This window comes from Lycorma delicatula, chromosome 1 (assembly GCF_047948215.1).
Source record: "Lycorma delicatula isolate Av1 chromosome 1, ASM4794821v1, whole genome shotgun sequence".
NCBI lineage: Eukaryota > Metazoa > Arthropoda > Insecta > Hemiptera > Fulgoridae > Lycorma > Lycorma delicatula.
Window position 1 is genome coordinate 375747215 of NC_134455.1, and position 21301 is coordinate 375768515.

At 29.2% G+C, this 21301-nt stretch overlaps 1 protein-coding gene across 1 annotated transcript in view; it reads right to left on the reverse strand.

Moving 5' to 3' along the window:
• Cad89D (cadherin 89D) overlaps positions 1-21301 on the reverse strand; it is a 188970-nt gene that overhangs the window by 29091 nt on the left and 138578 nt on the right. The window contains exons 11-16 of the mRNA XM_075355037.1: positions 20460-20706; positions 18004-18162; positions 16450-16621; positions 14684-14960; positions 10596-10887; positions 1225-2537 (exon numbers count right to left, since the gene is read on the reverse strand). Of these exons, the coding sequence (XP_075211152.1) occupies positions 1225-2537; positions 10596-10887; positions 14684-14960; positions 16450-16621; positions 18004-18162; positions 20460-20706 (2460 nt within the window). The remainder of the gene's footprint in view (positions 1-1224; positions 2538-10595; positions 10888-14683; positions 14961-16449; positions 16622-18003; positions 18163-20459; positions 20707-21301) is intronic.

The window sequence follows — 21301 nt, forward strand, 5'->3', positions numbered from 1 at the left end:
TAGTAAATAAAAAGTAATTAAAACAACTCATTTTTTAATAATAAAATAATAGAATAATTTTATTAAAGTAAATATGAATCCTGAAGAATCTCACTAGTACACAAGAATTAAATGCTGTATTAATTTATTTTCAACCTATATAAATAAATTGTATTACAAATTAAATTGAATTATTATTATTCACAATTTTATGCAGAGAATTATTTACCCATTTCTTTCTGAAAATATTGTATATTTAAAAGTTTAGAAATTTTTCTATATTCATAATTAGTAGTGTCATCCAACTGCTTTGATTAATTAATCAGTCACATATCTTAGAAATAAATTTAATAAAGAATTTAATGTTAATACATTTAGAAGCAGAACTTCATCTGAGGAATAAGTTTTTTCTTTAAGTTTTCTGATGCTTGGTAAGGAAGTAATTTTAAAAAGAAAGCTTACTATTTTGTCTCTCAGTTAAGATGGGACTTTTTTTTTTTGAACAAATTGCATATTAGAATTATGATGTAGAACAAGTGCAATTATTTTATTATTTTAATTAGGACAGGGTAAAAAAGTGTTGTGAAAGCTACTTCTTTGTACAGTTCACTGTGAAGCCTAACAGATGGCTGAAACTGCCAATAGTATTATTTGAAATTCTTCTTTCTTATACAAACTTTTTCTCTTCCATTTACATATTAATTAAAGTTAACTTTAATGCAAAGTTAAATTTTTTTAACATATGTCATGCTGAAATCATTTATCAGAAAATTAAAAAAAAACAAATTTCAAATGACAGATAAAACCGTTTTTAAAAATCAATTTTTTAATATAATCTCTTTACAAAGTAAGGAATGTAACTTCTTTGAAGTTATGAAAAATTTCACTCTGCAAGTTAGAGAGAAAAAGCAAAGAAACCGTGGTCCTTTTTATGGAATTTTTACTGTAATTCCTACAATATTTTTTCAAACATGTAAAACTCTATAAAATAACAAAGAAAAGAACAATTTAATACAGGATAAAACTCAATTTTTCCACTGGAAGGCCTGTAAGATGTAACTTAATTAACAAATTTTTCTTTTATGAAAATTTTATACTTGCTTGTGGTTAATAACAAACAACAAGCAATTGTTATTTAACAATTAAATAATAGTATAAAATTAAATATAAAAATTCTTATTTAATATGAAATATTAAATAAGAATATTAATTAAATGAAAATAATAATAATATAGATATAATTACCTCCAATTCATAATAACGGTGAGTAAAGATAGGTCCAGATAATTCTTCAGCAATTTCTGGAACATCAATAACATTAACAGTAAGAACAGCTGTTGAGCTAAGACTTGGATGCCCAAGATCAGATGCAATTATTGTTATATTATGTTGCTGATCCTGTTCAAAATCCAAAGTTGCAGTTGTAGTTACAAGACCTTCTTTGGAATCAATTGTAAAAAACTGTGGTTTATTTTTTTTTCTGCGTATATGAAATAAAAACATACCGTTTCCATTCGTAAGTGAATCAGAATCATTAGCAAATATTTTTATAACTGGAATTCCAGGTGGACTATTTTCTACAACAGATGCTAGATAAACCGGTATAACAAGAGATGAACCAAATTTATCAGTTAAATCTGGTGAACCTTTATCAAATTTAGATGGCATTGTTTGAATAACTTTATCAAAGCCATGGAATTCTGGGGCATTATCATTAGCATCTAAAACTTTAACTTCCACATCTGCAGTACTCCATAATTGATTTCCAACGGGACCATTATCATAAGCTTTCACTCTAAACGTATAAAATTCTTGTTGTTCCCGATCCAAATCACTTACTAATTTTAAAGTTCCATCACTCAATATTGTAAATGGAAAATCAGATGAATCTTTTATTTTTTGAAGTAATTTGTAACTAATATTAGCATTTTCACCAAAATCAGCATCGGTAGCAATAATCTGTCCGATCGAATAATCAGAATAAACCCCTTCTATAATTTCAAATTCATATCTATATTTATCAAATGTTGGAGCATTATTATTTATATCATTGACATGAATTCTAACAGTTATATATCCTTGTAATCCACCACCATCTTCAGCTGATATATTAAGCTTAAAATCTGACTCGGGTGGAAGCAATGTTGCGACTGAAATTGAACCTGAATGTGGATGAACACTAAAATGGTGGGTTGTATACGGTTTATTATTAACATTACCAAATGTGGATTCTGAGGTAAATATTTCACTAAATAATCTATATGTTACTGTTGCATTTTCTCCTTTATCTTTATCAATAGCAAGCAACTGAAGTATTTCAGTTCCAACTATAAGACTTTCTGGTACAATTATAACAGGTAACAACTGAGGATCATCTTCTTTTGATGATATAATATCTGGTACTGTTTTATTTCCAATTACAACAAGCACTCCACTTGATGATCGTCGATTTAACTGGATGTCTGGGAGTGAATGAAGCGACATTTGTACAAACTGTGGTGCATTATCGTTTATATCATCAACGTATATTGTGAGACGCACTTCAGAACTCAAATTACCTAGAAAAAAAATTAAGAATAATTTTTAAAACAATTTACAAGTTCTACATACCAATTTATTTAAAATTAGATTTAAATATTTCTTTTTTAGAAAACTTTATTATCTAATTCTTTATCAACCATTTCTAATTTTTGTTTTCATTTATTCTGTACTTCATAATAGTAAAGCTTTTGCCATGGTTTTTGATGATAGTTTGAAACAAATGCAGGTGCAGTTCCTTTTTGTTACTCTTGAAAGTACACCAATGATTTCTGATGTTATCCATCTAACACACAATTAATTGTATTCTTAATGAATAAAATATTTATTTATTGAATTCTCACTAATAACAGCAATATAGACTATTGATTGATTGTTTAATAAGGTTGTACCACCTTTTTTCTTTAAACCTCCAGGACCACTGGTAGGTACTACTTCAGAGGTTGAAATGAATGACAATTTTTTTAGCAAGTGAAAATGTCATGCCTGACCAGGATTCGAACCCAGGACCTCCGAATGAAAGGCTGAGACGCTACCACCCGCATCACGGAGGCTGGCAAGGTTGTACCACCAAAGTATAATTAATTAGAAGTTAAAAATGTGTATTCTAAGTTTAATATGTTGTCTTTTATAAGTCAAAAATATTTAGCAGGTATTTCACAAATAACAGACCTGTAATTCTGAAAAACTCACTGAATACTGAACAATTTTATTGACCTCTTCTACTTTCAAAAAAAAAAAAAAAAATTGGTCTAGGCTGTATAATTTTATGTTGGCAAATAATTATATCCCTGATTTTAGGAATTGCTATTAATACTGAACCTTACCACAAAATTATTCAATAATTAATTTCCTTACTGAAAAAGGTTAAGTTTAAGTACGATTATTGCTTCAAGCAAGGTGTAAAATATATCACATTGCTCTTACTACAGATATGTTTCATGAAATATTTTGTGAAAAATATCTTAATATAGATTGTCTACAGAAGCAATTACCAAATTCATCTTGGTTGTAGTTAAAAATAAACATTTCCAATGCTACCCAGGAAACAGACAAGAAAAAACTAAGAAAACTGTTATAGGAACCTACTGAAAGGTTTTTAATTTCAATGAAGCTGATGGACTCATTCCTTTCTTAATGTGATCAGTCATTTTTATTTCTGTGATGTAAAAATTTATGTACACATCATCGAATGTAGAACACAATCTTTTTACGGCTCCACCAACTTCAAATCATTCAAATTTCTACATATATATTTTATTCAAATCAAATCAAATTGTCTGTTACACAGAGTAACAAACAATTTATTGAACATAATATTCATAACAGATAATAAAAATTTACTGATTAAATCAATGATTAAAATCTGTTCATGAATAATTAGAAATAAAATGATGGAGAAGCATATAGATGTAAATTCTCTTGTTTAAGTAGTCCAATCCATGAGAACTAATGTGAATTACTCGTAGCTTAATAATTCATAAAATACATAATTTCTAATCTACAGTATAGTTGAAGTGAGTCTTCATCACTTTATTTTAATTTAAAACTGTGATAGTCAAGTTCATATTGGATTTGTGATTCTAATAACACAAATTTAGGGCAAAATGCCTGTCAGATTCTGCCATGCATTTCCTTTAGTAAAATTGATCACAGGCAATTTAAATTAAATTGTTTATTCAGAATGATAAATAAATGTTAAATGAACACGTTAGAATTTACATTTTGTAGTTGTTGCTATTCTTTATCGCTGTCTTAATTTTCCAAAAAGATCCTTTTTTATATTTTGTATATCCTTTTGTATATTTTTATATCCTTTTTTTCATATTTTGATGCCAATAAAAATAAAAAAAAACATGTGTTGTTTTATAAATGTACCAAAAAGACTGACTGATGATTTTAATGGTGTAATTAAGTATTTTCTATGAAACAGTAGCATAGAAAAGCCACTCACTGAGTAATTTAGCAGTTAGTATAGCTGTTAACACATTTTTATTTATAATTAACAAATACAGAATGAAATAAATGGAAAATGATTGAAAGAGAAAAAGTAAAAATCTTCACAAATATAAAATACACTTCTTATAAATAATACAAAATACTTAAGAGCTATTTATACAATACAATTATTATATATTATTTAAGACTAGATAGTCCATTGACCATAAAAAGTGTTCCCTAACTTAAGACTCCAATTCTGTACCTGATGGTTTCTCTTTTCAACCATCCTTGAGTATTATGTTGAACAACTTATTTCTGACATTTAAAATTACATCTGTAAAGACTGATATCAACTTTTTCAGTCCTGATTATTTTCATTCTCTGCCTAATATTATTATTTCTACATGCAATCTAGAAGATTCTATTTTAGGAATGCGTTTTTAAAAATTATTTTTGGTATCTTAAAGAAAATAATATTTTAGCCCTACAAAGCAACCTCTTGCTTGGAAAATTCATAGGAAGGTTCATGAGATTTTTTAATAAAAGATTTCTGTAATTAAAGATAGAGGTTAAAATGTTGTCAAATGTCCCACTGTATACAATAGTATAGGGGTAACTGATTGAAACAGGTACTGGATAAGGAATTGGAGCAACACATAATACACTGTTTTTAAAAGATTTAAACTTAAAATACTTTTGACGTTTACATTTTAAAATTAACTATTCTAACATTTTTGCAGAGTTAGTTTAGAGCCCAATATAAATTTTTTTTCAAATGTTTAGCCCAACATAAATCTTAATTGATTAATCTACCTGAGTAATTGTGACATGAACTTTTGCTAATTGTCTCATTACACAATACATATAGAAATTTTTGCAACTAACATTAAGAAAATCTTTCAATTTTAATAAAACTTTTTTAGTTGGACTTAAGGACATAAATGTTGTTTTTCTTTTAGATTTAAAGCTAAATTATTACGTTTGAGCCAAAAATTAATTTTTTGAAACCCAACTTTAGAGTTTATTAAAACTTCCCATGTTGATGGTTGGAAAATTAAGACTGTATCATTGGCAAAGCAGACAGCTTTACAGCCTTCAACTGCTTCAATCACATTAGGAAGATTGTTTGCATATAATAAGGACAGAACAGGCCCAAGGACAGTTTGGAGGTAACCAACTGGCTGCCACCTTCAGCCTATTCTTCTGGCCCTTACACCCCCACAACTTGGCTCTGATCAACTAATAAACAACTCCTTCCATTTATTAATTCCTATGCATCATAGTCTAGAAATAATCTTAAGGTAGGGGTCTGCATCAAAGACCTTAGCCTACTCTATCACCCGCTACCACCAAACCTCCACTTAAATCAATCAATATTTCCTAAGTTTTAATACTATTGTTAAAACCTTCACAAAAAAGGATCTTCAAGTGAATCAACATCCTTAAGTGTCATTTCTATTTGTTAAGCTTGTTTTATACCTATTTTTACAAAGTAATTAATCAAAACATTTACTTTTACACAATACACAAATTTTACAGTAATACACAAATCATCTGACTTTCCATAATCACCATTAATTGCACCATTAATTAACATTATTATCTTCTTAGGATTCCAGCAAGCTTTACTTATTTTCCTTTTGTAATGTGAATTTTGTATTAGTTTAATTAAAATTACAATTGATATTTCTATAACAGACAACTTACCTTTGATTCAGAATTAAATGGTTGATTTAAAAAGGTTTTTTATACATAGCTTGTCTCTGGTGGTTGTTAGATATACGAATTCCACTAGTAATCCGTGGAATTACTAGTGGAATTAGTAATTCCACTACTTTTAATAATAGTTTTAACTACTTTTGATAATAGTTAAAACTTTAGTACAACTGCCTTTCATTTAATTTTTTTATTTTTTTAACCTCTGGGACCACCTTTAGGTATAACTTTAGTGCATGAGATAAATGACAGAACCCGGGAGCTGGCTTTCATTACATTCATTCAGTTATCTGGTTAATAATTATATTTAAAATAACATCTATGCTTACAAAATGACCAGTATTTCGATCAAAAGATTCACAGCCTTAATAATATTTCATTACATCTTTTTTTCTACACTTTCTTAATAATTAGTACAATCAAATTCAGCGGGCATATGAAGCACAACAGTTAATCATTGATAACTCTAACATTACTGAACTTAAGTTATCATTTTTAGATTTATTAAATAAGTCTGGGAGAAGGGTGTGTATAACACTACAGAATTTACAAAAGATTTAAAACTATACAAACTTAATAACAAACTATTATTCATGTAGCTTACTGGACTAATGAAATGTAGTAGAAATAACAAAGATGGACAACTGAATGTGAAAATAGGAGGAGAAAAGATTATGGAGGTAGAAGAATTTTGTTATTTGGGAAGTAGAATTACTAAAGATGGACAAAGCAGGAGCGATATAAAATGCCGAATAGCACAGGCGAAACGAGCCTTCAGTCAGAAATATAATTTGTTTACATGAAAAATTAATTTAAATGTCAGGAAAAGATTTTTGAAAGTATATGTTTGGAGTGTCGCTTTATATGGAAGTGAAACTTCCATATAAAGTGACAGAAAACTTTTGAAATTTGAAAGTGACAGAAAACGCTTTTGAAATGCGGTGCTATAGGAGAATGTTAAAAATCAGATGGGTGGATAAAGTGACTAATGAAGAGGTGTTGCGGCAAATAGATGAAGAAAGAAGCATTTGAAAAAATATAGTTAAAAGAAGAGACAGACTTATAGGCCACATACTAAGACATCCTGGAATAGTCGCTTTAATATTGGAAGGACAGGTAGAAGGGAAAAATTGTGTAGGCAGGCCACGTTGGAATATGTAAAACAAATTGTTAGGGATGTAGGATGTAGAGGGTATACTGAAATGAAATGACTAGCACTAGATAGGGAATCTTGGAGAGCTGCATTAAACCAGTCAAATGACTGAAGATGAAAAAAAAAATACTAGACTTACTTAATAAGACAATATTAATATTCTCTGCCAAAATAATTTGATTATAATAACCCTTAAATGAGTAAATGATTTAAAAATTGTGTAAAGTACAAAGATTTACTCAAACTAGGAAATTCATAACCAGAGCCAATAAAATATTTAGTTTATGATAAATGAGAAGTTCAATGGACAAAAAATGACAATCATCATTCTCAGAATCAACTTGAAATGACTCAGTATTGCCTGTTGTATATTCAACCATACTTTCTGATTGGTTTAGAATGGTATACTTGATAAACATACTGTACACATCAACCACAAGCATGCTTGTTTCCTCCTCAAGCATCCAAGTTTCAGTGCCCGTGACATTCAATACTTCAAACTTAGTTTTATATATAAAATGATTAATATAATTGTAATTTATACATTGTATTTCTATATTTAAATAAACCGCCTAGTGCAGAATACTGATATTCTGTTTTAGGTGGTATATTTAATAGAATTTAAATAAATTTAACAATACAGAGAAATAATACGAGCAAATCTTAAAAATATTAATTTCAGTAAAATAAATGTATTTTTAAACCATAAATAATTTAATCAAAATCCTTTTTTTAATATGTTAACATCTAAACAAATTTATTAATTTCCTTTTTTGTTAAAAAACTACACGTATATTCTTAAACTAAATAAAAATTTGTATACTTATCCTAATAGTTTTAATCATACCAGAAAAACTGAGAAAAATTATTCACAATGGTAGGAATATTTATAATGAGGAGATAAGTTCAACTTAAGTGCTAAATATAGCAGTAGGATTCACTTATCTCACCATTTATCAGATAATCCGGATTTTTAATTTTCATCATTGGTAATATGATCTCTCCCTTCCTCATACATATTTGCTGACTACAAAGCCACAAACCAGAATACCTCACAAACTTCTATAAGATCTTATGTAAACTTTGGGCTACTTAGTCAATTGGTTTAACCATCCCGATGGCAAATCTTTATTTATCTCCTTCAAGTTCATTCCAGTTTCACTCATATCATTCTTGAGCAGTTTAATGTAGGCATTCATCCACTTGTCTCACATATTCCACCTCACAAATCTAAGAACAACTGGAGGTGAGTTATCACTGTGTATTTTAGAAGTTAATTTATGAGCTATACTGATTTCTCAAGCAATATTATGTTAAGAGTTCTGACTATCTGTAAATCCATATTTTCCTCCTAATTAACATCTACTTCTATCAACAGTAAATTGTCTTGCCACGAATATGCTTCTAGAAAATACATTTTTTGACCAGTGTTTTTACTTCCTGTTAAAGCACCCTATTTTTATGGTTCATGTGTTTATTAGACCTTTGCAACTTCTTGGGCTCAAATTTTAAATCATCAAACTTTCAATGATATAAATAAATTTAACTGAATATTTATACTCACTGTTGTCTTAATTCCCTCTAGGTGTTCCACGTATTTTCCAAACTAACTCTTTGTAGAAGTAATGAATGATTCTACTATAATTTGTTTACCCTTCACAATAAGTTTTTCCTGCTTACATTGGTTCTTTGCAACCACAACATATCTGCTAACTCTCATATTCATTGAACATTTAAAAAAAAAAAAAAGTTTTTTTCAGCCAGACTGAATTTATTTTCATGACTAATCAAAGTTCCAGTGGTTAAATAATAATCTGCTGCAACCATATCTATCCATTGAGAATTACTGCACATTAACAGTAATTCAAATAAACAAAATGATGTGGACACCTTGAGGTGAAAGAGAAATATCTCTTCCTAACATTTCCAATTACTTAAACTAATCAGAAGCAGTCTATGGATTAACCATTCCTTTTCTTATCTTTATTCTAGTTTTCTTGGAGGAGTGTTATGGGATTGGGTCATAATGGCTGGCTCCTTCCAGTAGGTTGATTGGACAGTCACTTCTTAATGACACTCAGTGGATGATAATCTTCTCTTTTTTGATAGTAGAACTGTTCAAGGACATCCAATCCAGAAATTGCACAAAAAAACAACTGGTGGATGCTTACTGGTTAGAGAAAGCAGATGAATCATTAGAAGAATATTATGAATAATTATATTAATCATATTAGATGAAAAATATTATGTCACAATGCAAAATCAACTAAGATATTATAAAACTAGAAAGAGAAAATGTTCAAAAATTCAATTAAAAAGCTAACAATTTAAATCTAACTATGCATTTCAATTGTTAAATATCTTCAGTAGGTATAGATTCAGAAGTAAAGTAAAAGTACAGAATTATTTAAAGTAATTTTAAATACAAAAACAAACTTTACGTAAATAATTATTTTTACCAAAACAATCTAAATTACTCAAAATCCAATTCTGAACTGGCCACTATGCTTTATTCCATGCCGTTATATAAAGGATAGAGAAACATAAAAGATTATCTTACAAAGAATAGATATCATGAACATTCAATCGTTACAGAAATATCTATTAATTTGAACAGAATTTAAACAAACTAAATTTTAAAGTTCTTATGACGAAAGAATCTCATTATTACATTTTTAATTAACAAATTTCTAAAAAGCATTTGGATTCCTTTTATTCAAAAGCTTTGAATCCTGGTAGGCTTGGCATTTTTCATATTCTAAAAAATCCATTTCTTATCATAAAACAATTATATATAGCAGAAAATGGCGGTAATTAGTTGTAAGTCTGCAGTTACAAAAGTGAAATAAATAAATATTTTTCCCTAAGAGGGTATTCTAGAATGAATTTTCACTTTCATAGTTAAAAAGTAAGATTCCAATTATAAAAAAATCCTTGTAATTATTGACATTTTCTGAAACTGGTTTCTAATACATTTATTTTATAACTAGATTCTAAGGAGCATTTAGCTAATATCAATTTCACTGGGTTTGTATTTATAATTTAGTTTTGCTAATTCTCCTTTGTCTACTGAGGGTTATTGTTTAAGTTAAAATGTGTATTTTGACATTTTTATTCTTTGAAATAAGTTTTTGATGATTTTTCTTTTCAAATCTTTTTTCAGTAATTATTTGGCAGAGATCATATTTGTACTTAAAGTAAATTATGTCAAGAAAACTAAATACTAAATTTATTACTTAAAATAACATGTAAAAAAAGTATTACTCACTTTTATCACTGGCAACAATCCATAATTTATGTGTATCCCTCACTTCTCGATCCAAGGAACCCTTAACTAGTATAGAGCCAGTATCTGGATCAAGTGAGAAAAGTTCAGCATCTTCACTGTGCAAAGATAAAGAGAATTCAGCATTATTTCCTGAATCAGCATCTCTGGCACGAATTTTGTAGTCCAAGGCAACAGGATCATTTGGTAAACAATCTTCACGTACGTGTCCTGAATACCATGACCGATCAAAAACTGGTGCATTATCATTTTCATCTTCAATAACTACTTGCACCTTTTAACAGAAAAATAAATAAGAAATGAATTTTAAAAACTACTTTCATTTTTAAGTAAAAGAAAAATTGAATTGATATTCTAAAAATGAAAAATTACTTCTCATAGTATTCAATATGAAAGAGAAGTTTCACTTGAAAAGTTCAATGAAACAATTAAAACTGTGTTTTATATCATATTAAAACCTGTTCATCTGCTTTATTCTTGAGAGTTCAAATTTAACACAAAAAACCTATAGAAATTACAATAAATTACATATAAGAAGTACCCTGTTTTTGTTGTACTCTTTTGTAGAGTCTGAGGAATATAACCAACATTTTACCTCATGAACACCAGATTCATCTTACCAAGAAATAAAATTTCTACAATATTATATCTTATTTCTCACAAAAAGAAGTTGTTTTTTTTTTAATCAATTCTCATTTGACTGGGTGCTACTCCCTACTCCCTAATCTTCTGTGTTAAAATGTTAACTTCAATGTAATTACTACATTCTACACCCTTAGTTATGTGTTTTATATATTTGAATCTTTTTCTTTATAGATTTTACTACACAAATCTAGATTTTTATACAACTGTCTGTGACCGAATGTTAAACCTATCTTAATTTATGATAAACCAAATAGTTACCTCTTAAAATTCTGTACAAATTTCTCTACTCTTTGTTTCTCTCTAAATGATAAAGAACTATATTCCATAAAATTTTTGCTTTTGATTTTTTTTACCTTAGTTCATCCATCCCTTGTAATTTTGCTGCCCAAATAACAAAATTCTGCCATTTCTGATATGTTGTGGCCCCTACCTTAATATTTAATACAGTGTTTCTCAACCTGTGGGGCATGGCCCCCTAGAGCATGATAACACTAAATGGGGTGTAGCATATTGAAAAGAAAATATTGTTAAAAGAATGCATTAATTTACTGAAAGGAAAGCAGAACAAAATACATTCTGACATAAATAATAAAATATTCATTTACACTGATATAATACACTTATAAATAGGATTGCTTCAGTACTGCACAATGTATTTAATAATTAACTTATAAATACTAAATTAAAAACAAGTTTAATAATTATTAGTGACTCCCTTGGGCCTGTCTTGCACAGCAAAGTTTTTTGAAGGAAGGTTTAATATTAGAAATAGACACTCTGAGTTCTTTTTTTATATTTAACTGAGATCAACATTTTGTCTTCAAAGCAGCCACTGCATCAAATCCAGTTTCACAAAGGTAGGATGTTGAAAACATTAATAGTATATAAAATGCTCTTGTTTTCAGTGCAGAAAACTCATCATCTACCCCTGCCCAAAATTTAAAGAGTGATTTATTATTACATTGTCATTTGATTTTGCCACTTGCCATGAAATCTATGAAGATTTCATCTTCTTTGGCAGTTGAAAGCCTTTTGGGAATATTTTAAAATGGGTCCCTTAACCCACTGGTAACTTGCTACCAAGTTGTCAACAGCAAGAAAATACTTTTTTAAATTCCTTGCCAGCATGGTTAAATGATTTACAATGGTTACAAAAGCAACTTTCACATGTAGTTCTTCAGCCTTGTAAGTTTTAACACTTTTATCCACATTTGCAAACATTTCTAGGTTTTTTGCTTTAAATTTCTGCTCCAAAATTACAATTTTCTGCATTAACTTTATCACTCGTACACAACATTCAGTATGTGTATTTGCTCCTTGGAGTTGAAGATTCACGGTATTTAATTTCTCAAATATGTCGACCAAGCACCTCAATTCCATCACAAATAAGCCACCTCAAAACTTCTCAGCTTCTGGTTAGTTTTCCTCTTCTAGAAATATGATGATTTCATCTCATAATTCATAAATGCATTGCAACCATGTCTTTACAAAGAGCAGAAAAGATTCTTGAGTTTAGGGGTCTCATTTTTATATAATTTACTACGGTTACAACTCTCGCGTCATTAGCACAATATTCAGACCAGGACTCATTTCTTTGAAAGCCAGATCTTCTCTCATGCAATGTGGAGATTTTTGTTTCACAAGTACTTGTATACTTTGGAATCTTCCAGACACTGAATGAACACCATCAAAATAATTATTCCACTCTATGTTTGCCTCATTTATAAAATCACAAGATAGCAAATAATGCTAGTGCTGCTGCTTTGAGTTCTATTGGTTTGCAGAAAAGTAGTTCTTCTACTGCTGACATACCATCACAAAATTGAACATAGGCTTTGAAATGAGTATCTTTATTGCGATCTACTGTCTCATCAAGCTGAATTGAAAACAATCTGTTAAGCAACTTCCTGAAAAGCTGATGCTGTACATCTTTGGCTATATCACCAATTTGGCAGGCAACAGTATCATTTGACAGAGGTGTGGACTACAACTGTTCACCAAAATTATCTCTGAACATAGTTTCTACAATCTCAAATGCAGCTGGCAAAATAAGCTCTTCACCAATGGTGTGAGACTGTTACATCTGGTTGTTATTTTATATGAAATTTGAAAGAGGCAAATAAAGCTTTTACATTCACAGACAAATTTTTTTTTTAAAATGATGTTTGCTTTCCAATGATTTTAATTTTAATTTGAAGAATTCTTGGTGTTTGTTAATGTACTCACTATGAAGCATTACCAATTGTCGTTTAAGTTTATTAGGTTTTATGCTGTCTACTGCCAAAAGCTTTGAGCAAATGACATAGGAGCTTTTCTTCTTCATTTACTTTAGTATTGGTAAACCCAAAAATTATTTCTTGATTTTATTTAGGAAACACGCTCATCTGTGCACTTGTTAATGCTTCACTATCGTCTAATGTTCATTTACGTCCACGTAAAAATTTTCCATGATTCTGTATAAATCTACTGCCGTGAATATTTAATACCGTGAATTGCAATTAATACCCAAATTACAACATACACATTCACGATAAATTTGATAGCGATAGAAGAATCGACTCGACTAAGACGGGCTGGAGTTGAACGAGATGCAACATTTATACACATTTGCGCAGACGTTCCAGAATGTTCGAGCCAATCGGAACTTCTTGCGAAGTCACGAGAATATCCGATGTGTGGACATAAGATAGAGAGCAACAGAGAGGCGTCAATTCTGATTTTGTCAGTGCAGCAGTCGGTGTTGCCAAATATCAATAAAAATACTTATTCTTGACAATTTGTAAGGTTGTAGTGTAGCTTTAGCATCAAAATACATTATTATTGTATACAATGTTATTGTATGAGAAGGGGGCGAGATGAGAATTATGATTGAAAACTGGGTCGCAAATACTGAAAGGTTGAGAAACGCTGATTAAATACCTTAATATTCTTCTTTTTGTCATATTTCATTTCATTACCTTTGTTTTATTCTTATTTACTTTCAAACTGAGTTTCTTTCTATGCAATAAATTAAATTATTCTAAATTAATTAAAAATTATTTTTGATTTTGTTGTAAGAAAAATGCCATTAACAAATCTTAACTTTTTATTCTTTACGCCTCGAATAGTTTACTTTAGTTTACCTTCATTTCAAATGTTGCTTCTTCTACATACAATTTGAAAACCAATGGAGACAGGCTGTATTCTTGTTTCACTCGTTTGTGAATGAGAGCTTATTGCTTTCCTTCATACATTTCTATTACTGCTGCTTGATTTTTGATCAAATTATATACAAGTCTTCTTTCTCTCAAACAAATTTTTCTTAAAATTTTCAACATTTTTTTTCAGTTTTACATTATCAAGAAATAAACATGAAAATCAACATGGATAATATTCAAACTATTGCTGAAAACAAAGCAGTTGAATAATATTTTTAGTTAAAATACCTGATAAAGGATACCAGAACGCATGTGACCACGTACACCTTCAGCCAATATAGTCAACTGGTAAGATTCACGATATTCACGATCAAGAGCTCGCTGTGTGTATATAGTACCGTCTTGAGATACAGCAAACTGTTCAGTTACATCTGGTTGATTAGTGATAACGAATCGTATTGGTTTCCATGGACCAGCTGTTCTGTTACCATCGCTTAACTGACCAACCAGAGCACCTGAAAGGTTTTCTCTTACTCTGAACTGTAGCTGAATAGGATCATTTGATCTGTAAATAAAATTAAGCAATTCCCTAATGTATTTTATTCATAATTATTATACACTTCAGCAAAATGTCATGTACAGAATTGTTTCATGTTTTAATTGCTTTAATTCTTGTTCCCTAAAATATTTTACAAAAGTTCATTAACATAATTAAAATCACAAAAAAAGGTTTTTTCACAAAGTGGCAGAAGGAACAAACTGCTGTTTGAAATTAAAAAAAGAAGGTTTTTATGAATCTTACACACAATCTTTTTTACTTTAATTTTTATCTCCTAAATCTTTTGTTAAAATGAATCCTGAAGGTAAAATAAAAAAATAAAAATTACCGAAAGCAAAGCAGTTATAATTTTTTATTCTATTTTATTTTGTTTTTTTTTTTAAAGTGTATTTTGAGTAAGTAAATATAAATCTATTTTTTATCAAGAGGCAATGAACTATTGTAGAATATTTTAAGCACAGAACTTGCAGACATTGCTGTAATTGTTAAATCATGCAAATTATTTTCTCTAATTAAATAAGTTCATTCTTCAAGTTTCATTAAAACAGGTTAAGTTGTTCACGTGTAACCTTGTACTAACAATAATCAAATATAAATTCAAGGTAACGGGGACAAATTGAAATAAACCCACTGGAACGGAATCCTTTTTTGCTTTAATTTTGTATGGAATACAAAGATAACATGAAAATAAATTATTATTTAATTAGGTGTTAGCAAAAAACTGCACAAATATTAAATTAAATTTATAATTTCTCTGGACCAACTACCATCAAATTTTAATTGTGTGAGATGTATGTTAATAATTATTGATTCAGTTGTAATTTTTTTATCATAATTTGTTTTACGATGTAAGGAATTCATTGACTGAATAGGTAAAAAAAAAAAAACGATATTCTTATTACTTAAAAACCCGTTTAATAAACTTCTGAATAATTTTTCATTTCTACAATATTTTAATCTACTTGGCAGTTTTGTATTAATTTAACTATAATTTATGGTGGTTATCTTTGTTTGATAGCTGTAAATTTCTTTTTTTGTCTTCTTTACATTATCCATTCTTTTTAATTTTACTTTCTAAAAAAAATTCTTTGGTTACGATCATAAATCTTAACATTTATTACATTCCTTCATTCAGTTACTTCTACTGTACTGTTATTTTTAAATTAAATTTCCCATGATAAATCCAATTCATTTTTTATTACAATTATAAAAAAAAAATTCATCTCCAAATCTATCTTAATATTTTCTACATTTAAATGAAAAATATTTACAACCCCTAAATGGGCAATTAATGTATTTTAATTTTTAACTAAATTTATTTATTAGTTATGCTTTTAGGATTGGCAACTAATTACCAATCTTAAAAGCACTTAAAAGATTATTAAAGCAATTTATTCTTTATAATGGTATTTTTTTTAATAAATCAAAAACATGATTTTCATGATAATTAAGGAATTATAGGAAAAAATTTTAAATCAATAAATTGTAAACTTACGTTGCAGCAAACATTGTATCAGAATGAACAACATGAATTGTCACATTAGTGACAAGAGTTATTGATTTTTCATCTGTGACAACAGCTTCAAAATCATATATTATTCTTTCATATTTTGTCATGCTGTCAATTACAGTTATTGTTCCAGATCGCTCTTCTACAGCAAAAGGTACTGAAATTAAGAAAAATTGAAGAATTTTCATGAGACAATTAGATATCATCAAATCTATAAAATGAGGAGTTATTTTTAATTATTAATTACTTTTTAAGGTGAAAATCACAACAGTTGGAGGCAACACTGGCATGATTTCTAGTCACTCTTGGAAATAGAACAGTAGTTCTGAGAAACAGTAAGCATCTCATACTGGGCTTACTTTATAAATTGATGTTTAAAGTAGTTTCCTGTTTACTTCTTCATTAATTGAACGTAGTTGCATATCAGCATGAAAAACTGCTGAAATAGAGTTTATATTCATCCTTTAGGTGACACCTATACTTGCTTCATCACAAGGACTGGCTGTATAATATTCATCTCAGAGGAAGCAATTGTAATTGGTATCTCAGCTGCTTTAAATGCATGAGTTAAAACAAAGAGGGAGACAGATAACGTAAAGAAAAAAATTATATACCTTATTCTATTGTAAAATTATACATTACATCTACCCTAACTCACTAACGGGTAAAATAACATTTCAAATTCTATTATTTTAGCAGTTAATGCCCTATTATAGTTGCTTATGAAAGATGAATTTTTGTAGCACATGAAAAATGTTATCTGTAGTCTGACCCCACGACTTAGTGTGATTGGAAAAAAGAGACCATTTCTAATACTTTGAAATTAAAAATTAAAATTCTGTTTGCTGGTTTAAAACAAAATTATTACGCCAAATGTAACTAAAATTTGAGGAAACAATAATTCTAGTCTTTTGGAAATGGTATTTTAATAAATTTTAGATAAAATCAACTGCTATGATCACGTTACTAATAAATGGCAATAACATGCAATAAAACTGCAACCTCATTATTCAGTTTTGATAATTTATGAGATCTACTTTATTGAATGTCATTTGGCCAATGGTATTTTATTTATCTTAATCCACATCCTTCAATTTTCAGGATGCTATTCTCAAAGACATTCCAGTGTTGTGGAATCATCAGGTTGTATACAGTGCAGTTTCCAGTCTTATCAAAACCCAAATTTCAATTTATTAATGTTTTTGTGATTTTTATTTATAATACTTTTTATTAAGAGTTATCTGCAAAAATAATAGTCTTAGATATTAACGCATTATTAAATTTACCATGACTACTAGCTGTCAAAAGATTACCTTAAAATAAATTTAAAAAATAATTTTCTTAGGTTTAAAAAATTAAAAAATTTGAGTGGTTGATTATTTATGAATTTTACTTAATTAAATAATGGTTCAGAAGATGTATTTTCATAGAATTAAAAAAAAAGTTGAAAGAATGTAAATTGCATCTACATCTCTATTATTCAAGAATTATTCTAAACTTGAACTAGATTGATTAATTTTTCTTCATAATTTTTCATACCTCCTTCAGGGTAGCTATGAAGAAGATCATATATTAGTTTTGTAGAATCACTAACTTCGGTGACACGAATCTGACCAACACTCGTACCAACGCTTACATCACTACCAACCCAGAATTCATATGGTGCTCCAACAAAGTCAGGCAATGCTCCAGACTTACCTAAAAAAAATACAAATAAATGTTAATGAAATACTAACATTAAGAAAAACATTACATATACAATAAAAAATCCTGAGAATTAACTAATGGAAGAATGTTAAGTAACATTAAACCAGAAAACAGCAAAACTTTTGAGTTCCATCTCCAGTTTCCTTTGAAGTAGGCATTTTGTGATTCAACATAGTCAGCTCAGTAATACTTCCATTGCTGAAATAGCTGTATCGTTATGTTCTTCTTCATAATGGAGTTCCGATCTCTCATGTCTAACTACATCAAAAAGATGACAGAAAGCCACTTGATAATATTGTTTGTTAACAGTTTACATTTTGATATATAGTAATCACAACTGCATAAACAGTAGAAAAAAGAAAGCTAGCATAACTTTAAATTCAGTTTTGCTTTCTTTGGCAATAAATACAAATTTAAAAACTATATATTTTTTTACCTTAACTGTTAAACCATATTTACAGCAAACCAGAAAAAATGTAGTTTATATAACTCTACCAGAAATAGCACTTTTTGAAAAAAATTGAACACTATAAACTCAAAATGGATAACCATTTTCAAAAATGCTCTTTAGATCATAAATTTTCATGCAAGAATATTGCCCAGAATATAGTGAAAAATGCTTAACCATGTTCTCAGTCAACCCATGATATACTTATTGCAGGCCTACTGTAGTATGGCTATTGTACCACAGATTGCTGCTAGTACCCTCAGTTGTGCAGCAGTAACACTGAAGCATCCGTGCATTAGATTATTAATGATTTAGCTTGTGAAGACTACAATGGCTCTAATCACTTAAAGCAGGCAGAAATCCAAAGCACTCTATTCTATCGTACTTCCATGCCTCAAATGCATGGTTCCTGCAGGGTTAGGACTTTAGAATAACCATCAACCTCTTAGTACGGTTGTCAAGTCATGTCTTACATGATTAGATGAATTAGTTGACTGCTCTCTGACAGAATTAGACTATGAATAAAACCTGTTGTGGCTCTTGCACCAGACTTGTCCTTAACAATAATCTTTTTCTTTCCTGTTTAGCCTCCGGTAATTACCATTCAGATAATACTTCAGAGGATGAATGAGGATGATATGTATGAGTGTAAATGAAGTGTAGTCTTGTACAGTCTCAGTTCGACCATTCCTGAGATGTGTGTAATTGAAACCCAACCACCAAAGAACACCGGTATCCACGATCTAGTATTCAAATCCGTGTAAAAATAACTGATTAGGACTTGAACACTGGAACACTCGACTTCCAAATCAGCTGATTCGGGAAGATGCGTTCACCACTAGACCAACCCGGTGGGTGCTTAACAATAATCTGCCCTTTTTGTATGACACTGATGGATGTGGGGATGGTTGAAGCACATATGCACTAGGAAGACATATTGAGAATATTTTGTATTGTGATTTGAAGCTGGAATAGTATGAGGTAAACACCACTTCATTTAGTTCCACAACCTGATATGAAATGAAACAGTAGGAGAGCTTGCAGCTTAGCAAAGCAGCATATGCAGTGTCAGACCTGCTTCTGCAGGGTAGGGCTGCTCAAGCTTAACAGTAGAAGGTAATTGTGTAGATCCAATCAGGACTTGTTGCCCAATCAGACAGCATGGTAAATTCCTCTAGGAATAGGTTTTGATCATGAGGTTTTATGTACCATGCTACCAATGCATTAGGAAAAACTGCAGAGAATACGCTTTCATATGCTTTATATTTCAAGTATAGGTAAGGAATTAGCTACATCAGTTTACAGGGAAAAACAGAATCGCTAACAAAATGCTGACGTTTAAAGGCATTAGGGTTAACAGGGTGTGAAGAATATAAAAATATCTGAAATCAGTTTTGCAACTGTAATGAAAAATCAAAAATAATGAAAGTAAGTTTTTTTTAACCACCTTTACACATAAATATTTTTTAGGATAAATGTGTCCTGTTTGGTTCCAGAATCCTAAAAGTTCCTTAATACTAAAAAATATTTTAATACCTTAATACTAAAAAAATCCTTTATTCTGTTATCACTAAAAAATGACTAAATTAATATTTTCATCTACACTATGGAGAAAATTTCATCATTAACATGATAAAATTGTATTGTAAAAGTGAAAGACTTGTTTAAAAATCATCTTTACATGAACTCTAATTAAACTGAATTTTATTGACAGAGATTTATTATACCATTTACTTTATTTTATAGTAAAATCATAAATAAGTACACTTAATTAACTTAACTTTCCTTAATCATTTCATAAATTAAATACTTACTCATAACATTACTTCTACATACTTACTCATAGCATTTACTTCCACAGTTACCACAGCGAGTGAAAATCGTCGCTCACTGGGATTAACAGGTTGATCAGAAGCTTCAACAAATAGTGCATGCCTCCCTAATGGCAAAGGACTCTGAATAATAGTGATTTGACCAGTTTGTGGATTAACAGAGAATAACTGAGAAAGACTTCCTGACATGTTACTTCTTTGCAATTCATATAAAACCATTCCATTTCGACCTAAATCTGGATCAATTGCTTCTACCTGAAAATATGAAATTAAATTTTAAAATGTAACAAATATCAAAGCATATTAAGTAGAGAAAAATTAATATTAATGACAATTGATCGTGTAAGCTCACTGATTTAGTTAGGAACAATCTAGCCTTGTAAGAAGTATACATTCAAGTAAAAAATTTAAGGAAAAGTATACCAGAGTATTTTAATTTTGAAAGATCACAATGAAGGATTTTATTTATAACTCAAATTTGTCATTCATAAAATATTATTCTTCTTTTTTTATTTTATATCAATAATTAAAACTGAAGTTAGATAATAACTAACACAAAATGCCAATTGTACGTATTCCAACCAACATTGAATAACACAATGCATAGAGACAAACAAAAGTAATATTTATTATAATAATGCTTATGATTACATAAATGAAAACAGACAAGATTCATCTTATCTTTCATCAGTCTGAAGATAGGTTGGGAACAATTCTTCATTTTCATTCTTTCCCAATCTTGTTTATCTCTTAATTTTTTCATCAAATGTGTTCTTTCTCTTTAATTAGTGTTAAGTATTGTTTCCTTGGTCTACAGATGACCAATAAACTGGTCTGTTTTTTCTAAATT